The 27,463-nt window shown below is 36.3% G+C and overlaps 1 protein-coding gene across 1 annotated transcript in view; it reads left to right on the top strand.

Moving 5' to 3' along the window:
• The window catches only part of CSMD3 (CUB and Sushi multiple domains 3), a 643,537-nt gene that overhangs the window by 301,100 nt on the left and 314,974 nt on the right, over positions 1-27,463 (top strand). Inside the window, exons 9-11 of the mRNA XM_063299980.1 lie at positions 2,683-2,770; positions 4,018-4,142; positions 14,466-14,587. Of these exons, the coding sequence (XP_063156050.1) occupies positions 2,683-2,770; positions 4,018-4,142; positions 14,466-14,587 (335 nt within the window). The remainder of the gene's footprint in view (positions 1-2,682; positions 2,771-4,017; positions 4,143-14,465; positions 14,588-27,463) is intronic.

Here is a 27,463-nt window from a genome sequence, read left to right as displayed (position 1 = left end):
ATGATACTCCTGATGCCTCTGCCGCCCTTGTATCAAAGTGATTTTCAGAGGAAACACCCAGACTCAGTTATACAGCACAGCGACATTTATGCTTACACATCCTAAGCCAGAAAGTGATAAACAGGATAGAAGCTTGCTTCTCAATTCTTATTAAGAATTCTTAATAAATTCTTCCTGAGATTAACACAAATTGGATAAATTGGAGAAAAAGGGTCTTGATCCTCTTTTGTAGCTGGACTTACACAGTGAAGCATTCTGCGATTTCAAAGATGGACTGAGCCAAAATAACATCTCATAATGCTGAAACTTTTATATTCTTGTGCTTCTGTTATCAAAGGTAGTCTCGACCCTAGCCATAATGTTCTCACTCCAAGTTGAAAACAAACAATATGCTTGTACACTCTGTCATCCAGTTCTCTTCATTCTCTCACATATCTTAATACCAGCTGTTTAGTTAATCACCATTTTTCATTATATCTGAACTTGTAAGCTATCATTACAACCCTTTCCTAAGTTAATTTGGCTTAACTGCATTGCACCCTAAGAACCTCATCCATAGTTCAGACATAGAAAGGAAAATGTGTAAAATGGGAAGTGGAAATTGGGAGTACATATATATCATGCTATTCTTTTCCCAATATATCATGCTTTATTGGACCATGATTTGTTATGTCTTAAATTGGTCATGAGAGTCAGTTTGGTGTAGTGGTTAAGACACTGGGCTAGAAATCAGAAGACCCTGAGTTCTAGTCCTGCCTTAGGCACAAAGCCAGCTGGGTGACCTTGGACCAGTCACTCTCTCTCAGCCACTTCCAAAAAAACCTTGTCAAGAAAACTGCAGGGACTTGTCCAGGCAGTTTCCAAGAATCAGATGAGATTGAATGGATTAAGATAATAATAATAATAATAATAATAATAATAATAATAATAATAATAGGTCATAGTGAATCTTGTCACCTATATGATCAATGGTTACTAGACTTTTGTTTTCCCAGCACTGTTTTATAGATACAGATATAAACATAACTTATCTTGTCATTCAGTGAGTTAGAAATTAGATTTGATCCTCAGTGATATCTGAGATCTTATTACTGAGTTTATTATAACAGAGATACAGCCGTATTGTTTTACTGGAACATTTTTTTTCCTAACTGTTAAGTATAAGTTAATTAATTACTGGTGCACCATTGAAAGATCTGAAGGGCCAGTTTGGAGGCAGCTTGTCCCGGAGAAAAATCTTTGTAGTCACTGAGATAACAGCACTATTGTGATAGATAAACAATTAATTATCTGATACTCAAGTACTGCCTATTTTAAAGATATGCAGCTATAGAAAAGAGAGGACAGGACAGGAGCGGAGCGGAGCGGAGCGGAGCAGAGAGGAGAGGAGAGGAGAGGAGAGGAGAGGGGAAGAACTTCATAGCCCTTGTTCAGAATCTGCAGAAATAGTCTTAAGATGCTGAAATTACCTTGAAGTATTTTGCATCTGAACAGAATGATACTCTGAATTCTTACCATCACTACCTCACTTTTTTTTTATTTTTTATTTAACAACAAAGTGAAATGAGTGGTACAGTCCTTCAAGTGTTCCCACTGCCAAGGTGTATCTAAGACAAGAGAAAGAGAAGGAGAGGGAGATGCAGAATACCTAATATCTTGAAGAACTGCATCTAAATTATTTTTGCCACCGTACAGCAGCTAAAATACCTGAGCAGATGGCAGCACCTGGCTGATTTTCTCTGAGCACAGAAGCTAAGCAGGTTCGAGTCCAGTTAATACTTGGATGGGAGACTACCAGGGAATACTAGAGTGGGGAGTTAAAAAGCTTCTCAGAAGAAGAGAATGGCAAACCGGTGTGTAGTATTGCTAAGAAAACTGCATGACTTGGCCATGAAGTTATGAGAAATCAAATTCAGCTCAAAGAATACTTTCTTACTTTCTTTTTCTTTACCAATGTAACATAAACAGAATTATGTATTTGTTTGAGAAAATGTTTCCTAGTAATAATGAGTATTTTTAAAATAAATGGGCTGTGTGTTATCACAGTTCAGTAAGCCTGTATTTACTGAAGCTCTTTCTTCAGCATAGCTTTGACAGAGGATAAGCTGCAGAAACACAGCTGAAGACATGGGATGTGAAAAGTCTGTGCTGCCACAACTGCCTTTGGATCACTGGGAACAGCATTTTGGCATAAAGAAACCACACTGTTGAACATAAAGTAAAATAGTACACATGTAAAGTTGAATACCAATAATATGTCCTATTTTTGATCCCTAAACATCAGAATCTAGGAAATTGGTGATGTTTTATCATCATCTAGGTATCTTGTAATGCCAGTTGTCTCACAACAAATGAAGATGTTATATGTGTCCTCTTTCCATTTTCTTAAAGATAAGCATTAATTAATGTTTAGGACCAATGTCTTTAGCTTTTCAGTTTTCAAAGGAATAACAAAGTGCATTTGGCTTCTCTTTTACAACAAAATGTAGAGAAAAAATTACGTACTAAAAAATCTTGTACTTGCATACCATAGGGTTGTGTATACATTGGTTTCTGATAGCTCTTTGAAACTTTTTAAATAATGATGAAGTAGTCATGGAGAAACCGCAACAATAACCAACACCTTTCTCTTTGATATTTTAAGGTAATTCCTAGCTATCTATTTTTATTTTTATTTTGCAGTAAACGAAGGAGGTATCAAACAAGCATCAAATCTGTGTCCAGATCCTGGTGAACCTGAGAATGGAAAACGAATAGGCTCAGACTTTAGGTAATACTTACAAAGCCAAGATTTCATATGCGTTTGGAGTGTTACCTTTAAAATTAATCTGATATACATATGTCACTCCAAAGATGAACTTGAACATGATTGTGAATGCTGCTCTTAAGATTTTATCTATCTAGGTATCTAAATATCTATCAATCTGTTGGGCATAGTAATCAAGTGACATTTTTTATTAGCATTATGCTTATGTAGCATGTATGTATATATGTAGCTCCTTCAAGAAATATAGCTCTATATTGAAGCAGCTTTTGAAAGTACAAGACCTCTACTTGATCAGCTGGAAAGAAAAGTAAATGAGCAGATTTTATGTATTTTTGTTCATGACTATTTCTCCCAAATCCCTTAATTTAGGCATTCTGTGCACATGGCCACTGGGGAAGGAATATCAGTTTATAATAGCACTTTTTCCTATGTAGACTTGTCTAAGACTGCAACATTAGTGCCTATTTATGTCTTTAAATTGGGTGATATACTAGTACTCTATAAAGTTAATTCTGAATATATATTCCATTCTGGAAAAACACAAGGATGATCATCACAGTTTCAGGAAATAAACAAGCCAATGTGAATTATTATCCAGGAAGCTACTCAAAAACACTTTGATATGGTTTCTGTTTTATGAGGTGTCCTTAAATGTCTGCAGAGACCCAGCATATGGATCACTATGATTTTTATGGAAGATCACTCTGTGAGCACTCCACATTTCTAACTTGTATTGCAGCCTCATCAAATCACTATGAAATAAAGCTGTAGTTCTAGACATGTTACATTTAATAATATGAGACTTAAGTATAAACGTAATTGAAAGGATACCATAGTTGAATGAACATCATAAACCTATCTGTGCTTGCAGTTAAAAAATGAGGATAACTTTGTATATAACGTAGAATTGTTTATGGACAACAAACACATAGATTAAAACATGAAGATATTTTGAGCTTCTCTATAGATAAATTAGACAATGGTAGAAGAAGAGATTGAAATGGATACATTTTAATATATATTATGATTTAATTAGCAACAGCTATAATTGCAGAGAGGAAACAAATGAAATAAATTTCACACATCTTCATTTGATTTTAGACATACTTTCCTTTTAAAGCAAAGGAGAATTAACTTTTACCTTAAAGGGAATGCCGATGGAATGAATTTAGTAAGAGATGATTAGATTGATTGAAACAAATTGAGAAATACAGTACATATTAATCTGCTTTTAATATGTTCAATTTTAGCTTGGATTCAACAGTTCAGTTTTCTTGTGATGAAGACTATGTGCTCCAGGGGGCAAAAAGTATTACCTGCCAAAGAATAGCTGAAGTTTTTGCAGCATGGAGTGATCATAGACCTGTGTGCAAAGGTAAAATATGAGGCATTTATATTCTTTCGTGCCAGTTTTCTCTATTCTTTCAAGTAGCAATAAGAAATGTATCTTGAAAGCTGGGGCATCAAAAATAACAGCAAACACCATCTTGACTTTTCTGACACCCACCCCACCTCCTGCAAACATGCCTGCTGGAAATTATACCTGAAATGAAACCTACTGACTCATTTCAAACTTTATAGTTTTTCAGTTCACCTTTGTGTGGTCAACTTGTCTTCACACTTTCAAATATTATGGTTTTATTTTACAAAAAAAGTACTTGTAAATAGGATTTCTGTTGCATTTCCTATTGCTTCTGTATTCCAGTGGTCATGCAGAGATAGGAAGCAACTTATATAGCTCCCATATCCTATATTCTCAAATGCTAGGCTAGCTAGGTCATACAGTTAAATACCACCACATACCATCTGCTTAGGAGAAGGGACTCAATAGAAAAAAAAAAGTTCAATTTCTCTTTCATTCAAATGTTTAAATTCAGATTTAATCCTGGAGTTTCTTCACTCCCCCCACTCCCCAAAGTTGTGATATAGCCAATCTACAATGCCTTATTTCCAATCCCTGACCTTCCTAACTGAACATTTAAAGTTTGACTAATCTGGATATTCTCTGTCATTAATTTTAAGAAATATATATTCCTTTTTTTAAATGTATTACATAATCATCAATCCATTGGATTTAAACAAAAACAAAAACTTTTGCTTTTGTGGTATGCCGGAGAGTATACCCCACTTATTTTTCTACAAAAAGCTTCTCTTCTTCCTTTCATAATGTTTTTTTTCTTAAAAGGAAACCAGCAAAATTTACTTTGTTTAACCTGCATAAACAAATTTATATTCTATACAATGCAGCAACTTTCATCATATGTTGTTCTTTAGATTTTCATATTAAGGTTTGGTTTAACATAAAAATCATACTGCAGTTGGATGGATGGATGGATGGAGATATATATATATATATATATATATATATATATATATAATCACATTTTTCCACTGCCCATCTCAAACAATGACTCTGGGCGGTGTGTATGTGTATATATGTATATATGATTATATTACTGACGATTAACACCTATTTTTTAGGAAAAAATGTTAAAAATATAACTGCTAGAATGTTTTTGAAATAATATAACCAAGAACTTATATAAAAAGTAGAAATAAATTCTTGAGTGAAATGTATTCTGTATATTTTTCCTAATAAAAAGATAGCATACTTAAAATATAATTTACAATGCAGTTTTATTCATGTGCAACCAAAATTAACTCCGCTGGCATTGACTCCTATGTATGCAGAAACAGGATTTCATTTTCCTGTGCTAAAACCTTGCAGGTTCATTAGAAAAATGCTGTGTTCCTTGCATAATTTATTTTTTATATGTGACTTTATAGTTCAGTAAATCAGTTCTAATAAAATTTTATGACTGTATAATATATTGCTCATCAGTTACTTTCAAAATGATATAAAAACATATTTTAAAGAGTGGTAACAGTTAATATTCTGAAGTACTACTTCATTAAAAATAGAGAAGATTTCAGCTGTATGGTGGGTTTCAGTTTATCATTTGAAACTCCTGCTGTATTATTGCTTGTTATATGCCACTCAGTTGGGAGTTATAGGCTGTGATATCAGAGATTTTATTTTTTTTAATTTCTATTAAGTCTCATAGGTTCTTATCTTGTAAAATTCAGGGTGTGATCCCCTTATTTTTTTTTTATAGGACTGGATATTTCTTTACTGTTCCTGCAAGCTCTATAGTATTCTGTAGTATGAGTGAATGACAGTTCCAAAGTCTTGATTTACTGAATGATAGAATGATACTGGTAATGATAAAGAGAAAAATATATATATTAAAATATAGCAAAGATTAATGAACATACAGGGAAGGTTAAACACAGCAGTTTTCTTATATATGAACATTACTGAAAGTTAATTAGTGCTGTATAAAGTTATGTATTACCCAGTTGATCTAAGAGTAACTAGAGCCTTTGGCTATAAAATTTTCAATTAGTGGAGCAGTGTTCTACTCAAAGAACAGATTGCCCCAACATTTTAAGTATGGTGCTAACAACAGATTTGCAGGCTGTTAGCAGAAAGGAACATAAAAAGAAAAATTCCTCCCATTATAAGCAACAGGAAGGAATATAGTGATTCTCAAGCTAGTCTGAATCTACTAATTATTGGGAGGCATAATGGTGAGCTGCGGAGATGTGAGGATTAGCAGTTTCCAGTGCCACCTAGCCTATGCAAGGTGACATGTTTTACCAGTCCTATTCTCAGCTTTATGATGTTGAGTTTTCCCACATTGAAAAGATATGGCTTCAGAGCCAGCCAGGAGGTCAGAATGGAAGTCCATTGTCTGAATTCTCTCTCTCTTCTCTCTCTCTCTTTCTCCCTTACACATACACATACCTGTATATAGGAAAAAGGAAATGACTGGTTTACAGTAGCCCAAAGAAATGGCTTCACAGTATTGTTCCCTTAACATCAGTCAGTCTTTTTATCCATTGTTTTGTGAACAGTTAGCTTGTATGAGATCTGCATTATGTAGGTTTGCGGACATATTGGTTGTAAAATTTTAATATTAGTGCAGTATAATTGGACAATAAATATACCACAAAATATTCCTAAAGTTCAGGCTGAATAAAGCTTAGTCCTGCTCTTACCATATGTTCCAGGAACATTTCTTTCTCTAAACAGTCTAGTTTTTCATTACTTACTTGAACTGGCATCTGTTTTAAAAAATAGTGCTTTGCCTCATTTGGCTGTCACAGATTTCCCCCGAATGCCCTCTTTATGGTTCTTATTCAACTAATGACAAATTAGAGAGAAATCTTGCATTTTCTCTCACTGAAAATAGTGGAGGTCCCACTTTTGCTTCTTTCTTTCTCTTTTAGCTAAGCTGTGACATATTTTCCATCTATGGCATCCTTGGGGCTCTCTGAGCTTGGTTGTCTGCTTGCAGAAGTTTCCTTGCCCAACTAGGCAACATCTTCAGTGCTAGAAGGGAGTTCCTTCTAGCACTGAGGATGTTGCCTAGTTCGGCAAGGAAACATCTGCAAGTAAACAACCAAGCTCAGAGAGCCCCAAGGATGCCACAGTTCAACCCTGAGCTACATATACTGTATTCTTTTCTATTGCTTCCATTCTACATTGCTTCCACTATTTCTGCATTGTATAAACATTTTTGCTCCCTAAAATCACATGCTTCACTGCAATTGTTCCTTACATGTCTTTGTGAAGCTTTTTGTAAATGACCAGTGAATTGAAAGAAGATGTGATTTATTTCTTATTGTGGCTGCTGTTATATGAGTTGGATTAGATTGTCCTCTGGTGCCAGTGTGTTCTTATTACTATTTGTTTTTGGTGCTCTGTTGGTTTCTTTAATCCTATGTTTGCAGCCCAGTGTTGCATTTTTGAAATGGATAACTATAGGAATTGATTAAATAAATAAGAAGGAACAAAGCCTTGTCTGATTGCAGCCAGTTTGTTTTGTTTTGTTTTAAACATTTATATGGCCACCCATCTTAAACCAAACTCTTGGAGGCTCACAAGGCAAGGATTAAAAACAATAAGACAAAACAAAAACAAAACAAAACAAAAAAATGAGCTGGCACCACAGCTAAACTTTCCCATGCATCCCACAACACATTCATCCCATGCCAATCTCACCCTATCCCAGTGCTTGGGGGGAAAGCCAGATTTTAAGTGCTTTTCAGAAGGTCAAAAAGGATAGAGTCTGCCAGTCCTCAGGGAAATCATGGTTCATTCCATTTGATTACAGATCTGAATGGTTATCTAATTGTTCAAAGAAATTTGTTGGATTCACCAATTCTATAAAGTTGATAGAAAAATGAAATTCACAGGAAGGAGTCACACAGTGAAGAAAGCTTATACAGTTTTAGAAATACAAAATTATGTTCCTTCCCCCCAAAAGTTTTAGAGTGCTAGAGTTGTGTATAAAGTATCAGAGATAGTGAATTACATCCAATCATTCCTTCTATTTATAGAGATCTATCCCTTCCTACAAGCAAGGGGGAGGAAGGCAACATTAATGGATTATATTGATTTTTCCTCTAGTGTACCCCTCTCAGCTGTTCAAATCCATATTCAGTTCCAGAGATTACTTCAGATTTGGCAAGTCAACATTGCAAATATAACATAAAATATGCATCTTTTTTTCCCCCGATCCCTCCACAAACCGGACACCATTAAGAACAGAACAAAAGCAAAATTAGTGGAGCAGTAACAGAAATGAATGACTGTCCCAAATTTTCACCATAAAAGCCAAAGTTTTCCTGTTATTCATCATCTGAGTTCAGTTCAGTTCAAAGCCATAATGAAAGAAAGAAAAATTAAAACAAACAAACAAACAAACAAACAAATACAGTGCCTGGGAAATGCTTAAAAATTATTAATGCCAACTCTCTCCTCCCTGAAATTAGCAAGCTAAACTTAATGATGCTTAGTGGTAATGAAAGTGAACTCTTCAAACACAAAAAGGGAATTTTATTTAGACTCAGTGAACAAAAATGACTATTGTCTAGAGCAGTCCTTTCCAACCTTGGTAACTTTAAGACGTGTGGACTTCAACTCCCAGAATTGGAGAATTCTGGGAGTTGAAGCTCACACGTCTTAAAGTTGCCACATTTGAAAAACCCTGCTCCAGAGTTAAAGCAGGTTTGGAACTGGCATCCTTGAAGCTTTCCAAATGTTCCCCATGCAACTGCTATCACAGAACCTTTAAAAAGAGGTCTGCTTGTCATAGTTTTGTGCCATGTAGAGGCTAATGGGGTAACCTGAAAAATGGGTTTGTTTTTTTCTTCATAATAAGAATGCTAAATGAGTAATTGATGAAAGTACGGAGAATTGCACATCTAGGGGAGATTATTATTTTACACTTCATGTCCTTGAAGTTTGCATTCCTTTCCCAAGCAGAAAGAGTGAGTATCCCTAGTTAACATTCACCTGAGATCACCATGTAAAAGTGGAACTGTGAAGCACTAGTTCATGTTGGTTTGGCAGTAATGACAGTTCTGTAGACTGTCATACTCCTTTTGGTCAGGAGTTATGTCTTGCTACCACCTGTCCCATTATAATATCTGAGAAGGCTCTTTCTTATGCCTATCACCAGAATCCCCTCTTTTCTATACTAGTGTGCTTGAAGTTGTCAACTGCAGTACTGATGTGGGCAGAAGTAACAATCAAGCCACCCCATGCATAAACCTTGCATTTTTGATCTTACCATTGCTTTGTAACAAATCATTGCAGATTAACATGCTATGCCACCTAACTGAAAATATACCTCATTGAAATTAATACTATTTCACTTCTGAGTAGATAAATACACACACATTCACACAAAAAAGATTAGCCTTCAGTACCAACTCCTAGCAAGGACAGGTGCAATTTCAACAATAGAAGGTAATGGCAGTTGGCTGGATTCCGTCTGTCTTGGCTGCATGCCAGCTGCCATGATCACACATTGCAGTTTATAAAAGCTACACTGCATAAACATTAATTTCCAGAATTACAGTGGAGGTGTGCTATTTGCAAACCAGTAACCCCATTATTATCTTGGGGTTATAAGAGTTGTTGTTGTTGTTGTTGTTGTTTTGCCTTCAAGTCAGTCTTGATTCCAGGAGACTGCCTGAACAAGTCCCTGCCATTTTCCTGGCAAGAATTTTGGCATTGGCTTGCCATTGTCTCCTTCCTAGGGCTGAGAGGGAAAGTGGCTGGCCCAAGGTCACCCAACTGTCTTTGTGCCTAAGGTGGGAGTAGAACTCATAGTCTCCCGGTTTCTAGCCTGATGTCTTAACCACTACACCAGACTGGCTCTCTGTTGTAAGACTACATGTTTCTTATTTGTCTTTGTCCTCCCTTCTGTTTTTTTTTAACTTTTCCAGAACTTTTTAGTATTCCTGAAGTAAAACACACTGCTGCAATATATCACTTATGTTGAGCTTTTTAACTGTTCTATATTTATATTTATTTATTTAAGAGACCCATATGGCCATTAGCAGCTCTTTTTATTTTAGTTTACTTTAGTTCAGGGGTATCCATGGGTTATGGTCAAAAAAGTCAAGATGGTGGCCACAATGGAGCAACTGAAGCAACTGAATTGATCAAATGATGTATTTCACTAATGCATCTGTGTATTATAACTGTTACCAAAATTTCCACAATACTGTGGTTTGAGGTTGGGGAAACTTTGTGCCCATAACTTTGAACATATTTTAAAAATACCATTTTTTAAAAAATTGTGTTGCCTAAATAATAATTTTAAAATGTGTCTGGCATTGTCAGAAGACTTAATACATTGCACTCATCTAGATCTGGTAATGCTCCCTTCTCATTCCTGTTTATACCTGAAGGAAAGAAATACATCAAAGCAGAGATCCATTGTCTTTAGGAGACTGATAAAATGCTGCTGAAAAGCATAACTGAATATGATACTGATCACTAATAGGAAACTGAGATTTATAAAGGTTACTCATACCTTTATTAAACAGTTTTCCATAATATGCAAAACAATATATGATTAAATAAATGGAAGAACAATGCTTAGTAAAGGGATCATTATAAATATTATCGGAAATAAAGCCTGAAGCATTTTATGCATTCAGCCTTCTCCCATCTTTCATCCTCACAGCAATGTAGCTCAACCTCTAAAACCATAGAACTGAACTTCGTATTACTGTAGGTCTACTTATGACTTCTTGTACTATCACAATACAGTTTAGGCCCCGTGAAAAGGCTGACTTGAAGCACCTTCCATCAATATACCTAAATGCATATTTGGATTTAGAAATGGGAATTGTTGGCTTTTTTTTTCCCATTGACTCCAAATTCTACTTAGTCCTGCATGTGCTATATTTTCATGTGCAATTTCAAAATGTATATACTTTGTGTATTCTTTTCCTACTGTTTGGCCTTTGAGGAAGCAAATTGCTTTTGCAGAGTGCACTATATATATGTGTGTGTGTGTGTATGTATACACACACACATACACACACACACACACACAACATAGAATCTTGCCAGACTAAAGCTACTCTACCTAACCTAAGGGGAAATAACCGGGGAAGGTTCTAAGGCGGGGCTATTCTGAACCTCTTGGTTTTTCCACATTCTAATGCCAGACTGTGTCTCCTTTTATCTCATCCACATCCTTGGAATATGCTCCCTCCTTCCTGAGAACTAGCAGCATTACTGAAATCTACCACATCACCTCCCCCTTCAGAGACACATTCCGTAACACAATCATTCATTTAGTGATGGTTTGGACTTACAACAGTGTTGGAAAAAATGACTTACAACCCATTCTCACACTCATGACCATCACAGAGTCCCTGTGGTCACATGATCACAATTTGGACGTTTGGCAACCAGTTCACATTTATGACCGTCACAGCATCCTGTGGTCACATGATTGCCATTTTCATTGTTCCTGGCCAGTTTCTGGCAAGCAAAATCAATGGGAAACCACATGATTTGCTTAACAACCATGTGGTTCACTTAATGGCCACAGTGGTTCACTTAACCACTGCTGCAAAAGAGGTTGTGAAATCTGGTTAGATTCACTTAATGTCTGCTTCACTTAGCAACCAAAATTCCAGTCTCAATTGTGGTCATTAAGTGAGGACTACCTGTAAGTCATGAACCTGTAACCATGCAAAAATCAAAGAGGAAATTGTATTGGAATGTAGTAGATATATCAGGAGCTGTTTTATTTAAGATATCAGATGCTGTGCTCCTTTAGGTAAGAAGAATAATGTCTAAAGGAAATAAGTTATGTATCATTAGTTGTCAATTCTTACATTCACTTATGGTTCATAAGTACATGCTGCCTTAATACCGAATGCCATTATTCCTTTTAAAATTGCATTCTTCTCTGAAAGTTTCTTACATCTATGTTTTTTGTGTTAATGAAATTAAGACTGTGCCTCATTTCATGGTTATGTACTATATGCAGTCTAATTATTTTTCAGAATAACCATTAAAAGTTTTCCCCCGAAAATCATTAAAAGTTTTTCCCCAAAAATCATCAATAATCAGTTTGTTAGAAACATCAACACTATATTTGTCTTTTTCACTCAACAGCTGTGCAAGAGTCTTGTTGCACTTTTGCTCTATTATACTTTGCTATTTTGACTCCCTCTGCACTCCTTTTTTTTTAACAGAAAGAGATTTTAAAACGTTTGCTTTAATGCAAGAGAATCAGAATAATTTATGCCCAGTCTTATATATAATAAATGGGAAACAGTATCTGTTTACCCTAACATGACTTTCATTATTATATTTTTGGTGCATAATCTCTGAACTCATATGATGTATTTTTTTCCTTAATTAAAACCTGACACTTCCACATAATATAGCAGATGGCAGTGACAAAAGTGATTATGGGACATGACTTCTGAATATATTACTTTAATTCATATAATATCTAAAATCCATTATAAATAGTAACAGCTGTCAGATATAAATATGGAAAAAGGAGATCTTAAAGAATGTTTGAGTTTCCATTGTAGAAGTAGGGATGAAATTATAGTTCAAATGTGTTCTGTGTTCTATGAATTTTGTAAAATCTGTATTTCTGTTACTATTAATCTCAACAACATTGTTCTTTAAAGAAGTTGATTGGGCTCAAGGTGTTAGTTATATGCACCATTAAGCACAACGCATGAACATAAGGCACCTTCTGTTCTCTGGCAGTAGTAAAGTACTTTTGAATAGTTTGTTTGCTTGCTTGTTTTAACGTCAGGAATAACATTTAGCAGTTATCAGGGTTATCTGCACATCATTTAACATGTCTTCATACTAGTCTGTTGACAATATTTACCAAATTTCCCCATCCCTTGGATTTTAAAGCATACACTTAAGACTTACTAAAAGCTTAGCTGGCCTGTTTCCTTGTCCAGACTTCTCCAGATTAGGTTTCTACTTGTGCAGCTGTTACATCATTCTCACATGTCTGTGTTCCAAAGTTCAAGCCATTAATTGCATGACACCATTATAGTATTTCTAGTTATTTATTGCAGCAAGAGGTATGAAGGTACGAAGATGTATCTTGTAGTCTGAATATCAAGGACATTGCTGTACATATTATAAGTGAATCTTGCTGGTTTATAGAATCAGTTGGAAAGGATAATTTAGGTCACTGATTCCAGCCTGTCACTCAGTGCAGAATCCAAATCAAAGCATCTCATACAGATAACTGTCTAGATTTGTCTTGAATGCTTCTAGTGAATGCAAATTCACACCTTTTGGGGGAATGGGTTACATTGTTGAATTGCTCATACTGCCAGAAATATTTGTTGTGTGTTTGTTACAATCCAGTTGGAATTTGGCTTCCTGTAACTTAAGCCCCCTCAAATGAGAGGAAACAGGTGTGATCTTCTTCTAAATTATATTAAGTATTTAACGATGATTGGCATATTCTCCCATCAATCATCTTTTCTCAAGACAAAGTAAACACAACTTCTTCAATCTCTTGTCATAGGTCTTAGTTTCTAGTTTCTTGATTATCTCTATTGTCCCTTCTCTGAACTTGTTCCATTTTTTTTCTGAATCCTTAAAGTGTGATGCCCAAAACTAAACAGTATTTGTGAGATATCACCAGTACAAATCAAAGGCCTGTCTAGTTCACCATTCTCCATACCAAAATGATTAGCCAGATTCCAACAAAGATGAATATAACAGTATTTTCTCACTCATATTCTCTAGCTTCTAGAATTCAGAAGCATATGTAGTCATTAATCCTAGTCACTGATATACTGATAAATGGATTCAGTGTAAAGCTTCCATGAAGGCAGACCTCACTCCATATAGATAGCAGGTCTATAAATGGATTATATAGAGTAGCATATGAATAATTCTTTTTATTTTTCTTGAATCTCTTTCCATTCAGAATTTGCCGGATTAGGTTTCTGCCAGAAATTTATCTGCATTTTTTTCATCCATTGTAATTCAGACTAATGCAAAATAAATTATTTTCATTCTCCCCACCCCACCCACTTTAAGGAGAAGAGTATTTTGAAAAAGTTCTCATGGGTGAAATGTGTGAATCTTGCCTTTGTAGAGTGGGTGACAAATGTGTTTCATTGTATAAGCATCTCTCCAACAGATAAGGGACTGTTTAAGTCCTGATGGATCCACAATTGGATCTTCACAATTAGTGTCTAAACTTCACCTTGCCCAATTGTGCAAGTCATTAAACAATTTAAGGCACATGACAGTGTATGCAAAAAAAATGTAATTAGGATCTAATGTGGAACTTAACACTGATTCCTTCTTTTGCAGTAAAGACATGTGGATCTAATCTTCAAGGACCAGGTGGCACTTTCACATCCCCCAACTTTCCTTTCCAGTATGACAGTAATGCTCAATGTGTTTGGGTTATCACTGCCATCAATCCAAATAAGGTAAGTTTAACTTTGAGAGTGGAGTGTTTTAAACACCAGTATCAAATTACAAATTAGAAAGTCAATAAGGAATCAGAAAGAAAGTCAGAAAGATTTGTTCATTTGAGAAAATGTGTTTGCGTGCATTAGAGCTACACAGTGTTTTGGATTTAAAGACAAAGGATACTTCAAAGTACTGATATAACATCTATTGGCAATTTATTAAAGCAACTGCATCTTTTCCCAGGAAGGATGATCTTTTCCCACTACAGGATGATCTAGGGAAAAAGGGTGCACTTGGTTTTATGAAGCTGCAAAAAAGGCCAAGTTGTCCTAGGCAAACTTTAGACTGATGCAGTCAATAAGATCTGCAACAACAAGTTTGAGAGCTTTTTTTTTTTTGGTATATTGGAAATCTTGAGGCAGCGATAAGTGTTTGCCATTCCATCAAAGAGCAACCATGTTTAAACAGTTCAAGAAAAGTTGTTTGCCTTGTAATCATGCCAAGTGCTGCAAGTTGCTATTCCAGAGAATTTGAAGTTAGAACTTTTGAGGAGACTAGTTCCAGATACTCTGTATGTCAGGTGCCAGAGAGTTTCACAAATGGCAGCCCAAAAACCAAGACAAAGCTCTGATGGCCTGTCAAGGAGCAGGAGGTACTTGGAGCAAGGTGTCACAGGAACACCTTGCCCCAAGTACTGGAAGTGGGAGAATTGTTTCTGGAAGCAAGAGAATTGTTTCTAAAAAGGGAAGGTGATCCGGACAATGCTCTTGAATAGCCAGAATCCCTGGTTGTTCTTAGAGGAATTAATGATCATTCCTATCAAGGAGCAGGGCCAACCTTCGCTGCTCAGCCCTTTTTACCTGACAGTGTGATTTAGGGCTTGGCACTTTCACAAGGTCAGGCTCTGATGCCTTACTATCAGAATCAACAGCCACCTGTGATTCAGACCCATCACTCACAGGTAGATGACAGACCTCTTGAACTACAAACTGAGAGTTCACAACATTCTCCTCTTCAGGATCCAAATTAATGGAGTCAGAAGCATCCATATCACATGCACACTCAAACATGCTTTGAAGCACTGTTTTACCTTCAAATGCAAAGCCCTGCAGGTTCAAGTGTTTCAGAAATATTACAATGATCATCTGTGGAATTCTGCAGGATTGTTGCGGCTGGATCCAGATGGAATTGTGTCATGATGAAAATTTTTAATATAGTAAGAAATCTCTGTTTCTAATGGATTCTCCATAGGATAATTTTGTTGATCATCAAACTTAAATTGTAGGCTTACACTTCAATTTATCGTATTTGTTTCTACCTTCAGTCCCATCTTCTTTAGCATATCACTAGAGGTAATAATTCTCCAATAACAGAGATGTATATTAAAGTTATTAGCATATCTCAGTTTTTTGTTTATTTGTTTGTTTGTTTTGCTTTAGATACATTCTGGCTTCATTCACTAAGATTGCCTTTGTGCAATGTTCTAGAAGTGGTATATTTGGCTCAGGGATAGAATCAGAATTAGACATAGAAACAAAATGGATACAAATGCATTATAATGTATGTGTGTATGTGTGTATGCATTTCTAACATGTTATTTATTTTTAATTGCATGGTTATGTCACAAGAAGTAGCAACTTTTAGCTGGCTGAGATGAAAAACATACTGCAACACAATGAAAACACTATTTTCATACAGTATATTTTGAGGGGAACAAAAAACATAAAATAGGCATATGAAAGAACATTCACAAGTTGAAAAGTGAGAAAGAGGAATGCATTTGGTCTTGAGAGTGATTATTCCCAGATTAGAAACCCAATTATTTTTAATCAATGTATCTACTATTCTTATATAATAGCTATATAATAGTTGATTTCTTCCTTTTTGAATATATGGATCTTAATATACCATTATAATTCTTATAATTCATTATGGGGCTGATTTATGATACTTCAGTTAATATAACAAGATGACAGCTGCTATTGTATCATTATTCATAGTCTTAGGCATGTTGCAGTTCTGTGGCTGATCTTTTTTCACCCCAAGTTGTGTATTCCATCCTGTCAGATATCTCATTTGATGATTTCTCTTCTGTACCTCCTACACTGTGCTGTTATTGCTTATGGACCTTCTTTTCTATTTTCTCCCACTGCTTCTGAAATGCTTGTTCAATTTTTGTCTCAAAATACTGTAATAGTCTCCCTCCCTCCCACTTTTTTTTTTAAGCCATTCAGTTGTGTCCAGTTCTCAGAGGCTGCCTGGACATGGCCCTGCAGTTTTCTTAGCAAGGTTTTTCAGAAGTGGTTTGCCATTGCCTCGTTCCTAGGGCTGAAACAAAGTGACTAGCCCAAGGTGGCTTTGTGTCTATGGTGGGACTAAAATTCACGGTCTCCCAGTTTCTAGCCTGATGCCTTAACCACTACACCAAACAGGCTCTACATAATAGTCATTAGGATTCCTTAATAGATTTTGGATTGGAAAAAACATTTTTAAATATGATCTTTGAAACAGGAACACTATTTATATATTACTTTGGGGAATGTGTAATGTAGTAGTCAAAGTTTTGGACTAGGACTATGGACAGCCAGGTTCAACTCACTGGATGACTTTGGACCAGTCACTTTCTCTTATTCCAACAAACTCACAAAGTTGTTATTTTGAGCTCCTGGAAGAAAAACAGAATAGGATATGAATCTAATAGATATATCTGTAGACAAATAAATATGAACAATGTCCTTCAAAATATCTTCTCAAGGAAATTCCTTGTGGAACAAAGGCATTTTTATTTCTTGCAAAGTTTTTATAATTGAAATATGATTATCAGAAGCATTACTTTTATTTTAGAAATGATCTACATTATATTCGCTACATTGGGGCATATTACTTTTGAACAAGTCCACTGAAATTAGTGGGCATTGGAAGGAAATGTGGATGAAATTGCACTTTAACTATATGTTGCAAGACAATCATGCAATACAAATTGCATTTTTTCACTGTACCTCCCATTGTTTTTGTCACAGCTGATTGAAAATAAAAAAAAATAAAAATGGATGTCCCCTTATTTAAAATATAAATAAAGATGGAGTTCCTGAGATAGTCCTTCCAAGGAGCATAGGACTGCATTTATTTATTAAAACCAGTTCAGAAGCCTTCTGAATCTACTGTATATGTTTGTATGCCATATTTAAGAGAGAAATCATTTGGGCCAGCACTTGTGGAAGAAGTTGGGAAGAGCCTTCTTCTGTTTTGAAGTGGTTGAAGGCCACCTTCATTTCCTTGTTAAGGTGAAGTGTGTCATCTTTGTCTCAGCTTTGGCAGAGAAAATCTCACCACCTCCACAGCACAAATAATGTCATCCAAGTGAACAAGTTGTTTCAAGGCCTACTAAATAGAGATATGTCTCAATTATTGTTAAAGGAACAAGTGATTACCCATTAATTTTCAGTGTGCTTTAGTTTGTACCTTAGCATAAATTCAGATGACTATATTATAACCTTTGGCAAAGCAAGGCTTAAATAACTTTGTGAATGTGTCCTTAATGACATCAGTAGTCAGCTTGCATAAAGAGCTCTTATTAGTCGTCCCCCCCCCCCCAATCCTTTGTGTTGTATTGTGGCTAATGCAACAGTGAAGTCAACTGATAGTGTAATTAAAAAAATAATAATCACAAAATTAATTATTTTATTTTCCACTGTTTATTTTACTCAATACAACATTTATCTTATGAATTGTACTGTTTTTTCTTATCAGTAAGCATTTTGATCATGGACTAATTACTATTTGTTATAATGCTGAAAATTCATTGTTAATTAAGAAAAAGTTAGAAATCTCTTTGTACACTCAGACTTTTATTCAAAATCAAATTGAGTTTAATATTAAAAGTCATCAACATATGACTACAGTAACTTTAGCAATAATAGTGAGAAAAATAATCTCATACAAATAGAATAAATTATTTTCTTTTCTTTCTTTTAGAAAATGGGATACCATTAGCTGATATTAGTGAAATACCATCTTGAGTATTCAGAAATGGATGGTATAAATAAATAACTAAATAATGCACATCACCCAAACGGTCTCAATGAAAACAGCCTGCCTACCTGCCCGCCCTGTTCCTCCTTTGATACAGGCATGCACACCAATATATTTGTGCAATTCCCTACCCCCAAAATTGTACATACTCACTAGGTATATTTAAGCTGCCTAGTTTCCCATATTGTGAAAACAAGGATCAAAAAAAATATGTGACTATTGCATCAACCAAATTAGTATTTCATACCAATAGGATAGAAATGCCCAGTTATGTTACTGCTTTTTATGACTGTTTCTTTAAAGGCAAGATCTAAAGTGGAAACTGACACACATACTCAGAACTTCTTTTCCCCCCCCCTATCAATTTTGGCAACAGCATTCTACAGAGGCAGCAATTTTTGAAAGCCAATAACTACTTTAAATGTTTTATTTATCTGTGACTTCTCAGTGGTGCATAAGGATGTACAAGACAGCATATCCTGGAAATCTTCTTGATGACTTCAGCAAACCTGCATTAGACATCTGATAAGCCTGTGGTAACTCATGTTGGACTTTGCCAAGTGTAAAATTTTGATCCACCTTTGTCTTTGAGGGAGATGAATTTTATAGTCATTTTTTAGATTTTTAGATTTTTTTAAAGAAGTTTGTATTTTAGTAAACATTTAAAATAAATTCACTACTGTGATTTGTTTAATGTAGAATTTGGTCATGTCAAAAAGTTTCCCATTATACAAAGGAGTGCTTCAGAAGTCTCAGAGAAATTCTATAGAGGAAGAATAGATCAGATAAATAAAATAAAATAAAATAAAATAAATACATATTTCCATTAAAAGTAAATGAGAGATCAAGGCATATTTTTACTATGCTTGCTCAAGGCATAGATCTATAAACAAGTAAAATAAATGTAGATCTTGCCTGATATTGATTCAGGCCATCTAGCCTACTCTCTTTGACCTTGACCTTGACCTTGACCAGCAATGTTTCTTCAGTTTTTCCAGTAGGAGTTTTTCTTGCCTGGCCTTAAGATGCCAGTTCTGAACCTCTGACCCTTTGCATGCCAAGTGTGCACTCTGTCATTAATTATGGTGCTCTTAGCTTCCTGTGAAAATCTAAAAAAAAAATTTTGAGTGAACGTCAGAGATATAATTTTGATTTCAGCCAAGCATTTGAATGAAAGAATGAATGAATGCACACACACACACACACACACAAATACACAGTATATATTCCATAACATTTTGATTAGAGAGCTAATTTAATTATGCTTTCGGTAAATTCACCTCCGCCTGGATGCTCAAATAGACCTCATAAGCCACTCCCCATCAAACTGGAATGAAATCAAATGGGATGCCACAGGTTTCATTCTTTCTACTTTTTTATTTTTATTTTTATTAATCTTGTAGATAAAGAGAGGAAGAAAACACTGATCAGATCTTCAGGTATTTATAGAACTGGCTGGGTTTACCTTAGAAAATAGTGTGCAGTCACAAAATAAGAACCCGGTTGAAAACAGCAGAATTAATTTTAACAGACAGAAATGCTTTCTTGACCAAATCATTTCTTGGGGGGAAAAAGATCAGGAATAGGAAAGATGATGACAAGCTTGGTAAAAGTTTTCATGAAAGGAAATCTTGGAATAGCAGTTGGCCACAAGCTGAGTATGATTTGTGAAGTGGTATGGCTACAGAAAAGATAAATACACATTTAGCTGCATGAACAGAAATGTAGTTTCCAAATAAGAGTTCCATTCTCTTCTGTATTGGTGAGACCCAAGCTTGCATACAGAGGTCACTTAAAACAGCCTAGAACAGTTTGAAAATAAAGTCAATAAACTAGAAGCTTTTTGTAAGGAGAGATTTAAGGAACTGAGTATGTTTAGCTTTGTGAGGGGAAAAAAAAAAAGAACTGAGGAGGGATATAAATAGCATTAATGCAGGTGCCTGAAGGGATACTTGAATATTTATTCTGTTTGTATCCTGCCAAATCAATAAGGACTCTCAGCAGTTGGCAGCAATCCAGTAAAATATAGAGCCAGTTAAAACATCCACAGTGAACATCATTAAAATTAAAATTATAAACAATTTAGAATAAAAATGATTATAATGAAAGAAAATAAATTCCATAACCAAAATACAAAATAAAGAAGGAAGACAACAGCTAAACTGAAGTTTAAATAAAAACAATTCACTAGTCACAAAATGCTGTATAAAAGAGTTCCATCTTAAACAGCTGCCAGACATGAAGAGGAATGGTGCAAACCTTTATTTCAAGGCGAAACTATTCCATAAGTCATGAGCAGCACCTGAGAAACAGCATCTCTTGGCTTCTAGTCCACTTATCTCATTAAAGTTGGGAAAGATACTTAATACTGTTTCTTATTTTCCAAGAGTGCCAAAAATGGAATAATAAACTTAAATTATAGGGAGGCAGAATCTAGTTGAATATTATGAAAAGTTTGTTGATGACAAGTTGAATCCATTACTTGAAGAGATGGTGACTTCTGTTTACTGGGTGTGTTCAAGCAGATTCTAGATTGACATTGTCAGGGATGCTTTAATTTGAATTTGGGCATTGAGCCCGTTCCAAATTTATGATGCTAATTTAATTCAAATGGCATGCTAAGGGATAATGCTTTGGTAAAATCTTGGATCTATTTTACTGGAGGACAACTTGATCTCAGTTTGAGTCTGGAACTACACACAGTAGCCAATTTATAAAGGAACCAAGCACATGTAAACTGCCCAATTGTTTAGTATGGTTAGAAGAAGACTTAGCCAAGGAAGTACAAGTAGCAGAAACTTTGAGGAGAAAATGACCAATGACACTCAAAGGAAACTAAACCTTTAAGGGACAATAAACCAGTGAAATGAGGAGCAGGGGGTGGGGAGAGAAGGAGGACAGTAAAGAAGCCAATGAAGATCTTAATTAATAAATAAATAAATAAAGGACATATATAAGAAATGCAAAGTGGGCCAGGTCACAAAACAAAAGTAGATGGGTGTAAGAATTGGGACCCTCAATTTCACCATTCACCCAACTCATGCACAATGGTGATATGCAGAATTTTGGTTTATTGGAAACAATGCACAGAACAATGAAAATGCTGTGATTAGAAATTCCTGCTCAAAATCCCCAATTAAAACATTCTACTTCCAGGCATTCTTCTCCCCCTGTTTCTTTCTCATCCTCCTTCCAAGAGCCAACACTGCCAGCTGCAGATGTCTCATGAAGAACATCCTTGACCTGAAACCCAAACAAGATCGTTTCACACTCCTTGCATTTCCCCCCTCCCCTCTCTTCTTGTGACATGCATTGAGAGGCTATTCCATTGCAGATGAACACAATCAGACATTTCCCCAAACATTTGATTGTGGAGACTGACAACAGGTAGCTCTGAATTGTGGCGGTGGTGTCAGGAAAGTGAAAACTCAGAAATGGAGAAAGTGAAGATTTAGTTTATTCTCTTACGTCCTTTTTTCCTTTTATAAAAAAATTATTAAGTTTGAAACAAAGATAAAAACTACAAAACACCAAAACAGCAAAAAAAAAAAAAATAGAAAAAGAAAAAAAAGGAAAAACTAAAAAGTGTGAAACACAAGAAAAAAGAATTTTGGAGATTACATAAAGAAATGACTTCCGACTATCAACAACAAGAATATACAGCAATTTCCCGAATCAATCCCTTACTCTATATCAAACGAAGATAGCACTATTTCTATAAATCCTTCCATTAGCATATATACAAATCACTAATGAAATTGCTCCTTCCCCTTATATATAAAAAGACGTATATATATATATTTCTAAATCAACTTCCCTCCCCCAAAACCAACAATTATTTAATTATTTGATTATTTCCTTCCTACCACTATTCTATTTATTGCTGTCCACTATAATAAAAATCAAATTATAAAAATGTATAAATTGTCTACTTTTATAATTAATAATACTACAACAATCTGAACCCTATTAAACCTAGAAACCAAGCAATTATTATTATACTGTACCTTATGTTGTTGTTGTTTATTTGTTTAGTCACTTCCGACTCTTCGTGACTTCATGGACCAGCCCACGCCAGAGCTTCCTGTCGGTCGTCAACACCCCCAGTTTTAACCATGCAGACCTTTGTTGTCAGCATGATGTTTCTGCTCTTAACTATTTTATCGAGATTTGTCATTGCTCTTCTCCCAAGGATTAAGCGTCTTCTGATTTCCTGACTGCAGTCAGCATCTGCAGTAATCTTTGCACCTAGGAATACAAAGTCTTTCACTGCTTCTACATTTTCTCCCTCTATTTGCCAGTTATCGATCAAGCTGGTTGCCATAATCTTGGTTTTTTTGAGGTTTAGTTGCAAGCCAGCTTTTGCACTTTCTTCTTTCACCTTCATCATAAGGCTCCTCAGTTCCTCTTCACTTTCAGCCATCAAAGTGGTATCATCTGCATATCTGAGATTGTTAATGTTTCTTCCAGAGATTTTAACTCCAGCCTTGGATTCCTCAAGCCCAGCATGACGCATGATGTGTTCTGCGTACAAGTTGAATAGGTAGGGTGAGATTATACAGCCCTGCCATACTCCTTTCTCAATCTTAAACCAGTCCGTTGTTCCGTGGTCTGTTCTTACCGTTGCTACTTGGTCGTTATACAGATTCTTCAAGAGGCATACAAGATGACTTGGTATCCCCATACCACTAAGAACTTGCCACAATTTGTTATGGTCCACAGAGTCAAAGGCTTTAGAATAGTCAATAAAGCAGAAATAGATGTTTTTCTGAAACTCCCTGGCTTTTTCCATTATCCAGCGGATATTGGCAATTTGGTCCCTAGTTCCTCTGCCTTTTCTAAACCCAGCTTGTACATCTGGCGAATTCTCGCTCCATGAACTGCTGAAGTCTACCTTGCAGGATCTTGAGCATTACCTTACTGGCATGTGAAATGAGTGCCACTGTTCGATAGTTTGAACATTCTTTAGTGTTTCCCTTTTTTGGTATGGGGATATAAGTTGATTGTTTCCAGTCTGATGGCCATTCTTGTGTTTTCCAAATTTGCTGGCATATAGCATGCATTACCTTGACAGTATCATCTTGCAAGATTTTGAACAGCTCAGCTGGGATGCCGTCGTCTCCTGCTGCCTTGTTATTAGCAATGCTTCTTAAGGCCCACTGAATCTCACTGTTCCGGATGTCTGGCTCTAGCTCACTGACCACACCGTCAAAGCTATCCTCGATATTGTTATCCTTCCTATACAGGTCTTCTGTATATTCTTGCCACCTTTTCTTGATCTCTTCTTCTTCTCTTAGGTCCTTGCCATCTTTGTTTTTGATCATACCCATTTTTGCCTGGAATTTACATGTGATGTTTCTGGAAGAGGTCTCTTGTCCTTCCTATTCTATTGTCTTCTTCTACTTCTGCACATTGCTTGTTTAAAAATGTTTCCTTATCTCTTCTGGCTAACCTCTGGTATTTTGCATTTAATTAGGCATATCTCCCCCTATCTCTGTTGCCATTTGCTTTCCTTCTTTCTTGGGCTACTTCTAGTGTCTCAGCAGACAGCCATTTTGCCTTCTTGGTTTTCTCTTTCTTTGGGATGTATTTTGTTGCTGCCTCCTGAACAATGTTGCGAACTTCTGTCCATAGTTCTTCCGGGACCCTATCTACTAAGTCCAGTCCCTTAAATCTATTCTTCACCTCCACTGCATCTTCCTTAGGGATATTAGTGAGCTCATATCTCGCTGATCTGTGGTTCTTCCCTAATCTCTTTAGTCTGATCCTAAATTGTGCAAGAAGAAGTTCATGATTGGAACTACAGTCAGCTCCAGGTCTTGTTTTTACCGGCTGTATAGATGTCCACCACCTTTGGCTGCAAAGGATGTAGTCAATCTGATTTTGGTGTTGTCCATCTGGTGAAGTTCATGTATAAAGCCATCTCTTAGGTTGTTGGAAGAGAGTGTTTGTTATGCAGAGTGAGTTGTCTTGGCAAAATTCTATCAGCCTATGTCCTGCTTCGTTTTGTTCTCCCAGGCGATGCTCACCTGTAATTCCAGGTGTCATTTGACTGCCCACCTTAGCATTCCAGTCTCCTGTGATGAAAATAACATCTCTTTTAGGCGTGTTGTCCAGTAGGTGCTGCAGATCCTCATAGAACTGCTCTACTTCAGCTTCTTCAGCATTTGTGGTTGGGGTGTATATTTGTATCACTGTGATGTTAGATGGCTTGCCCTGAATTCAAATTGAGATCATTCTATCATTTTTTGGGTTGTATCCAAGCACTGCTTTAGCCACTTTACTATTAATTATGAAGGCTACTCCATTTCTTCTGTGGTCCTCTTGTCCACAGTAGTAGATCTGGTGGTCATTTGATGTGAAGTGGCCCATTCCAGTCCATTTCAGTTCGCTGATGCCCAAAATGTCTATCTTTAATCTTGACATCTCACCAATAACCACATCCAATTTGCCCTGGCTCATAGATCTTACATTCCAGGTTCCAATGGTGTGTTGATCCTTAGAACATCGGATTCGCCGTTCACCACCAGCACCATCGGCCGCTAGCCGTCCTTTCGGCTTTGAGCTAGCTGTGTCATCACGTCTGGGGCTAGTTGAGCTCATCCTCTGTTCCTCCCCAGTAGCATTTTGACCATCTTCCGACCTGGGGGTCTCATCTTCCGATGGTATACCGACATATCTCTGGTTGTACTGATCCATTTAGTTTTCACGGCAAGAATACTGGGGTGGGTTTCCATTACCTTCCCCAGGGATCGCATTTAGTCTGACCTCTCTGTCATGACCTTCCCATCTTGGGTGGCCCTTCACGGTTTAGCTCATGGCATCACTGAGTTGCTCAAGCTCCAGCACCACGACAAGGTAATGATCCTTTGCTGAAGACTGTACCTTATAGATACCTTATAAATCTTACAAATCAAACAACCCTTAAAAAGTGTCCAGTAAATCTTATTCTCTTACCTGCTTTACTTCTCTCACCTATTGCTCTTTCATAGGCTGACCATACGTCCCTTTTTTTTAACATTTCCTGACTGCCCCATTGTTTTAATATAGATGTCAATTTTGTCCTGTTTTTTTTTTTTTTTTTAACTGAGCCATTATTGGGAAAAGTGGGAAAAAAATGAAATTGAAATTGAAAAGGAGGCTGACTTACCCATTGGCACTAGTTCTCAATCTGGTGGGAAATCTAGAGCGGGAACTGCAGGAACAGCTGATTGGTGGTGAGCAAGAGGAAGAGTTGCTGCCACCAATCAGTGTAGTCGAAGACGGTTGGAGAAGCGTGCCTAGCAGAAAAGAAGCAGATTGGCTCCGAGGCCAAAATGGTGCGAATAAAATAAAATAAAAGGGTGTGCCAGAGAGGAACAGGATGTTGGGGACAACTGTTCACTAGACTCTTCTGTTCCTGTCCTCCCGTCCCAGCTTGCGGCTGCCCTCAGCCCTCCTGCACTTCTCCAGACTGCTGCCACCTCTGTTCCAGTCCTCCCATCCCAGCTCTCCACTGCCCGCAGACCTCCTGCAACTTTTCCACCCAATGCCACCCCTGCACCAGCCTCTCCAGACCCAACCATTGCCGGACCTCCCCCTCCTGCATCTTCCCAGCAAGGACCAGCAAATGGATCTTAAAAACTCTTAAAAACTTTTTTAATCACCGTACTTTTTCATGAATATGGAATATTACATAAGTTTAACCCTGTTGTACCATCCCAATGTCCCATTTTTATCTCAGGGAAATATGGACAGCCTACTCTTTCATCAACCAACTTTCAGGTCCATATTCATGGAAAACCTATATATTCAAATCTATTTAATTTATTACCTGCTTTTTCTAAATCAACAAATATAGAGGAAACTTTCTCACATTCATACATTTCTTAATAATTTGGTTTGTACATGCTCTACCCAGCATAAATCCTCACTGTACTTCTCAAATTTTGCTCATTCTATGCTTATGTATGCTTTCAGTCAGAACTTTGCCAAAAAGGTTGACAGATACACTTAGCATACTTTGCATTTACATTTTCTATGCATTTGTGCATGGCTTTGCATCACTTTTTCTTAGATAGTCTTTGACATATCATTATCATTTCCATGCAAATCTCTAAAATAAATACTCCTTCCAGCATTTTATCACTTCAGTTGCATCTCAAATACTTTTGGATGAATTTTAGTGTTAATTCCATTCACCATGTTGCTGGTCCTTTATTATAACTTTTCACCCACTTTAAAAAAATATGTTCCATATTTTAAAATAGCTGTTGTATAACATTTCCATGGTCTTCATGGCTGCTCTACCAAATGCTAGCCTGCGGTGTATTTCTTGGCAACCTGTTCCTTTACTGTTGATGGTTGACCCTAAAAGGCAGAAGCTATCCACCACTTTGACATCTTCACTGGCAATTGTAATGCTGGTTGTTCCAACTGAGGCATTAGTTTGGTCATCTTTATATTTCATTTTAGTCCATTTTTTTTTTCACTGTGCTCCTTGACTTTTATTACTAGGGCTTGCCGATTATTTGCATTTTCAGCTATCCTCCAGTCTTAAAACCACACTCATCTTCTTCCAATCCAGCTTCCCTTATTATATATTCAGCATATACATTGAATAGATAAGGGGAGAGTATACAGCCTTGTCTCACTCCTTTGCCAACCTGGAGCCAGTCTATTTTGCCATATTCTGTCTGTACTGTGGCTTCCTGACCTATATATTTTTCATGAGGACAATGCGATGTTCTGGGATTCCCATTTTTCTGAGCACTTTCCACAGCTTGACATGATTGACCCAATCAAAGGTGTTTCTATAATCAATAAAGCACTTGGTGACTTCTTTTTGATATTCTTTGGCTTTCTCAGTTATCCAGCATTCA

This window comes from Candoia aspera, chromosome 3 (assembly GCF_035149785.1).
Source record: "Candoia aspera isolate rCanAsp1 chromosome 3, rCanAsp1.hap2, whole genome shotgun sequence".
Taxonomy (NCBI): Eukaryota; Metazoa; Chordata; class Lepidosauria; order Squamata; family Boidae; genus Candoia; species Candoia aspera.
Note: the sequence above shows the minus strand (reverse complement) of the source record. Positions and strands in the feature narration are given on the sequence as shown.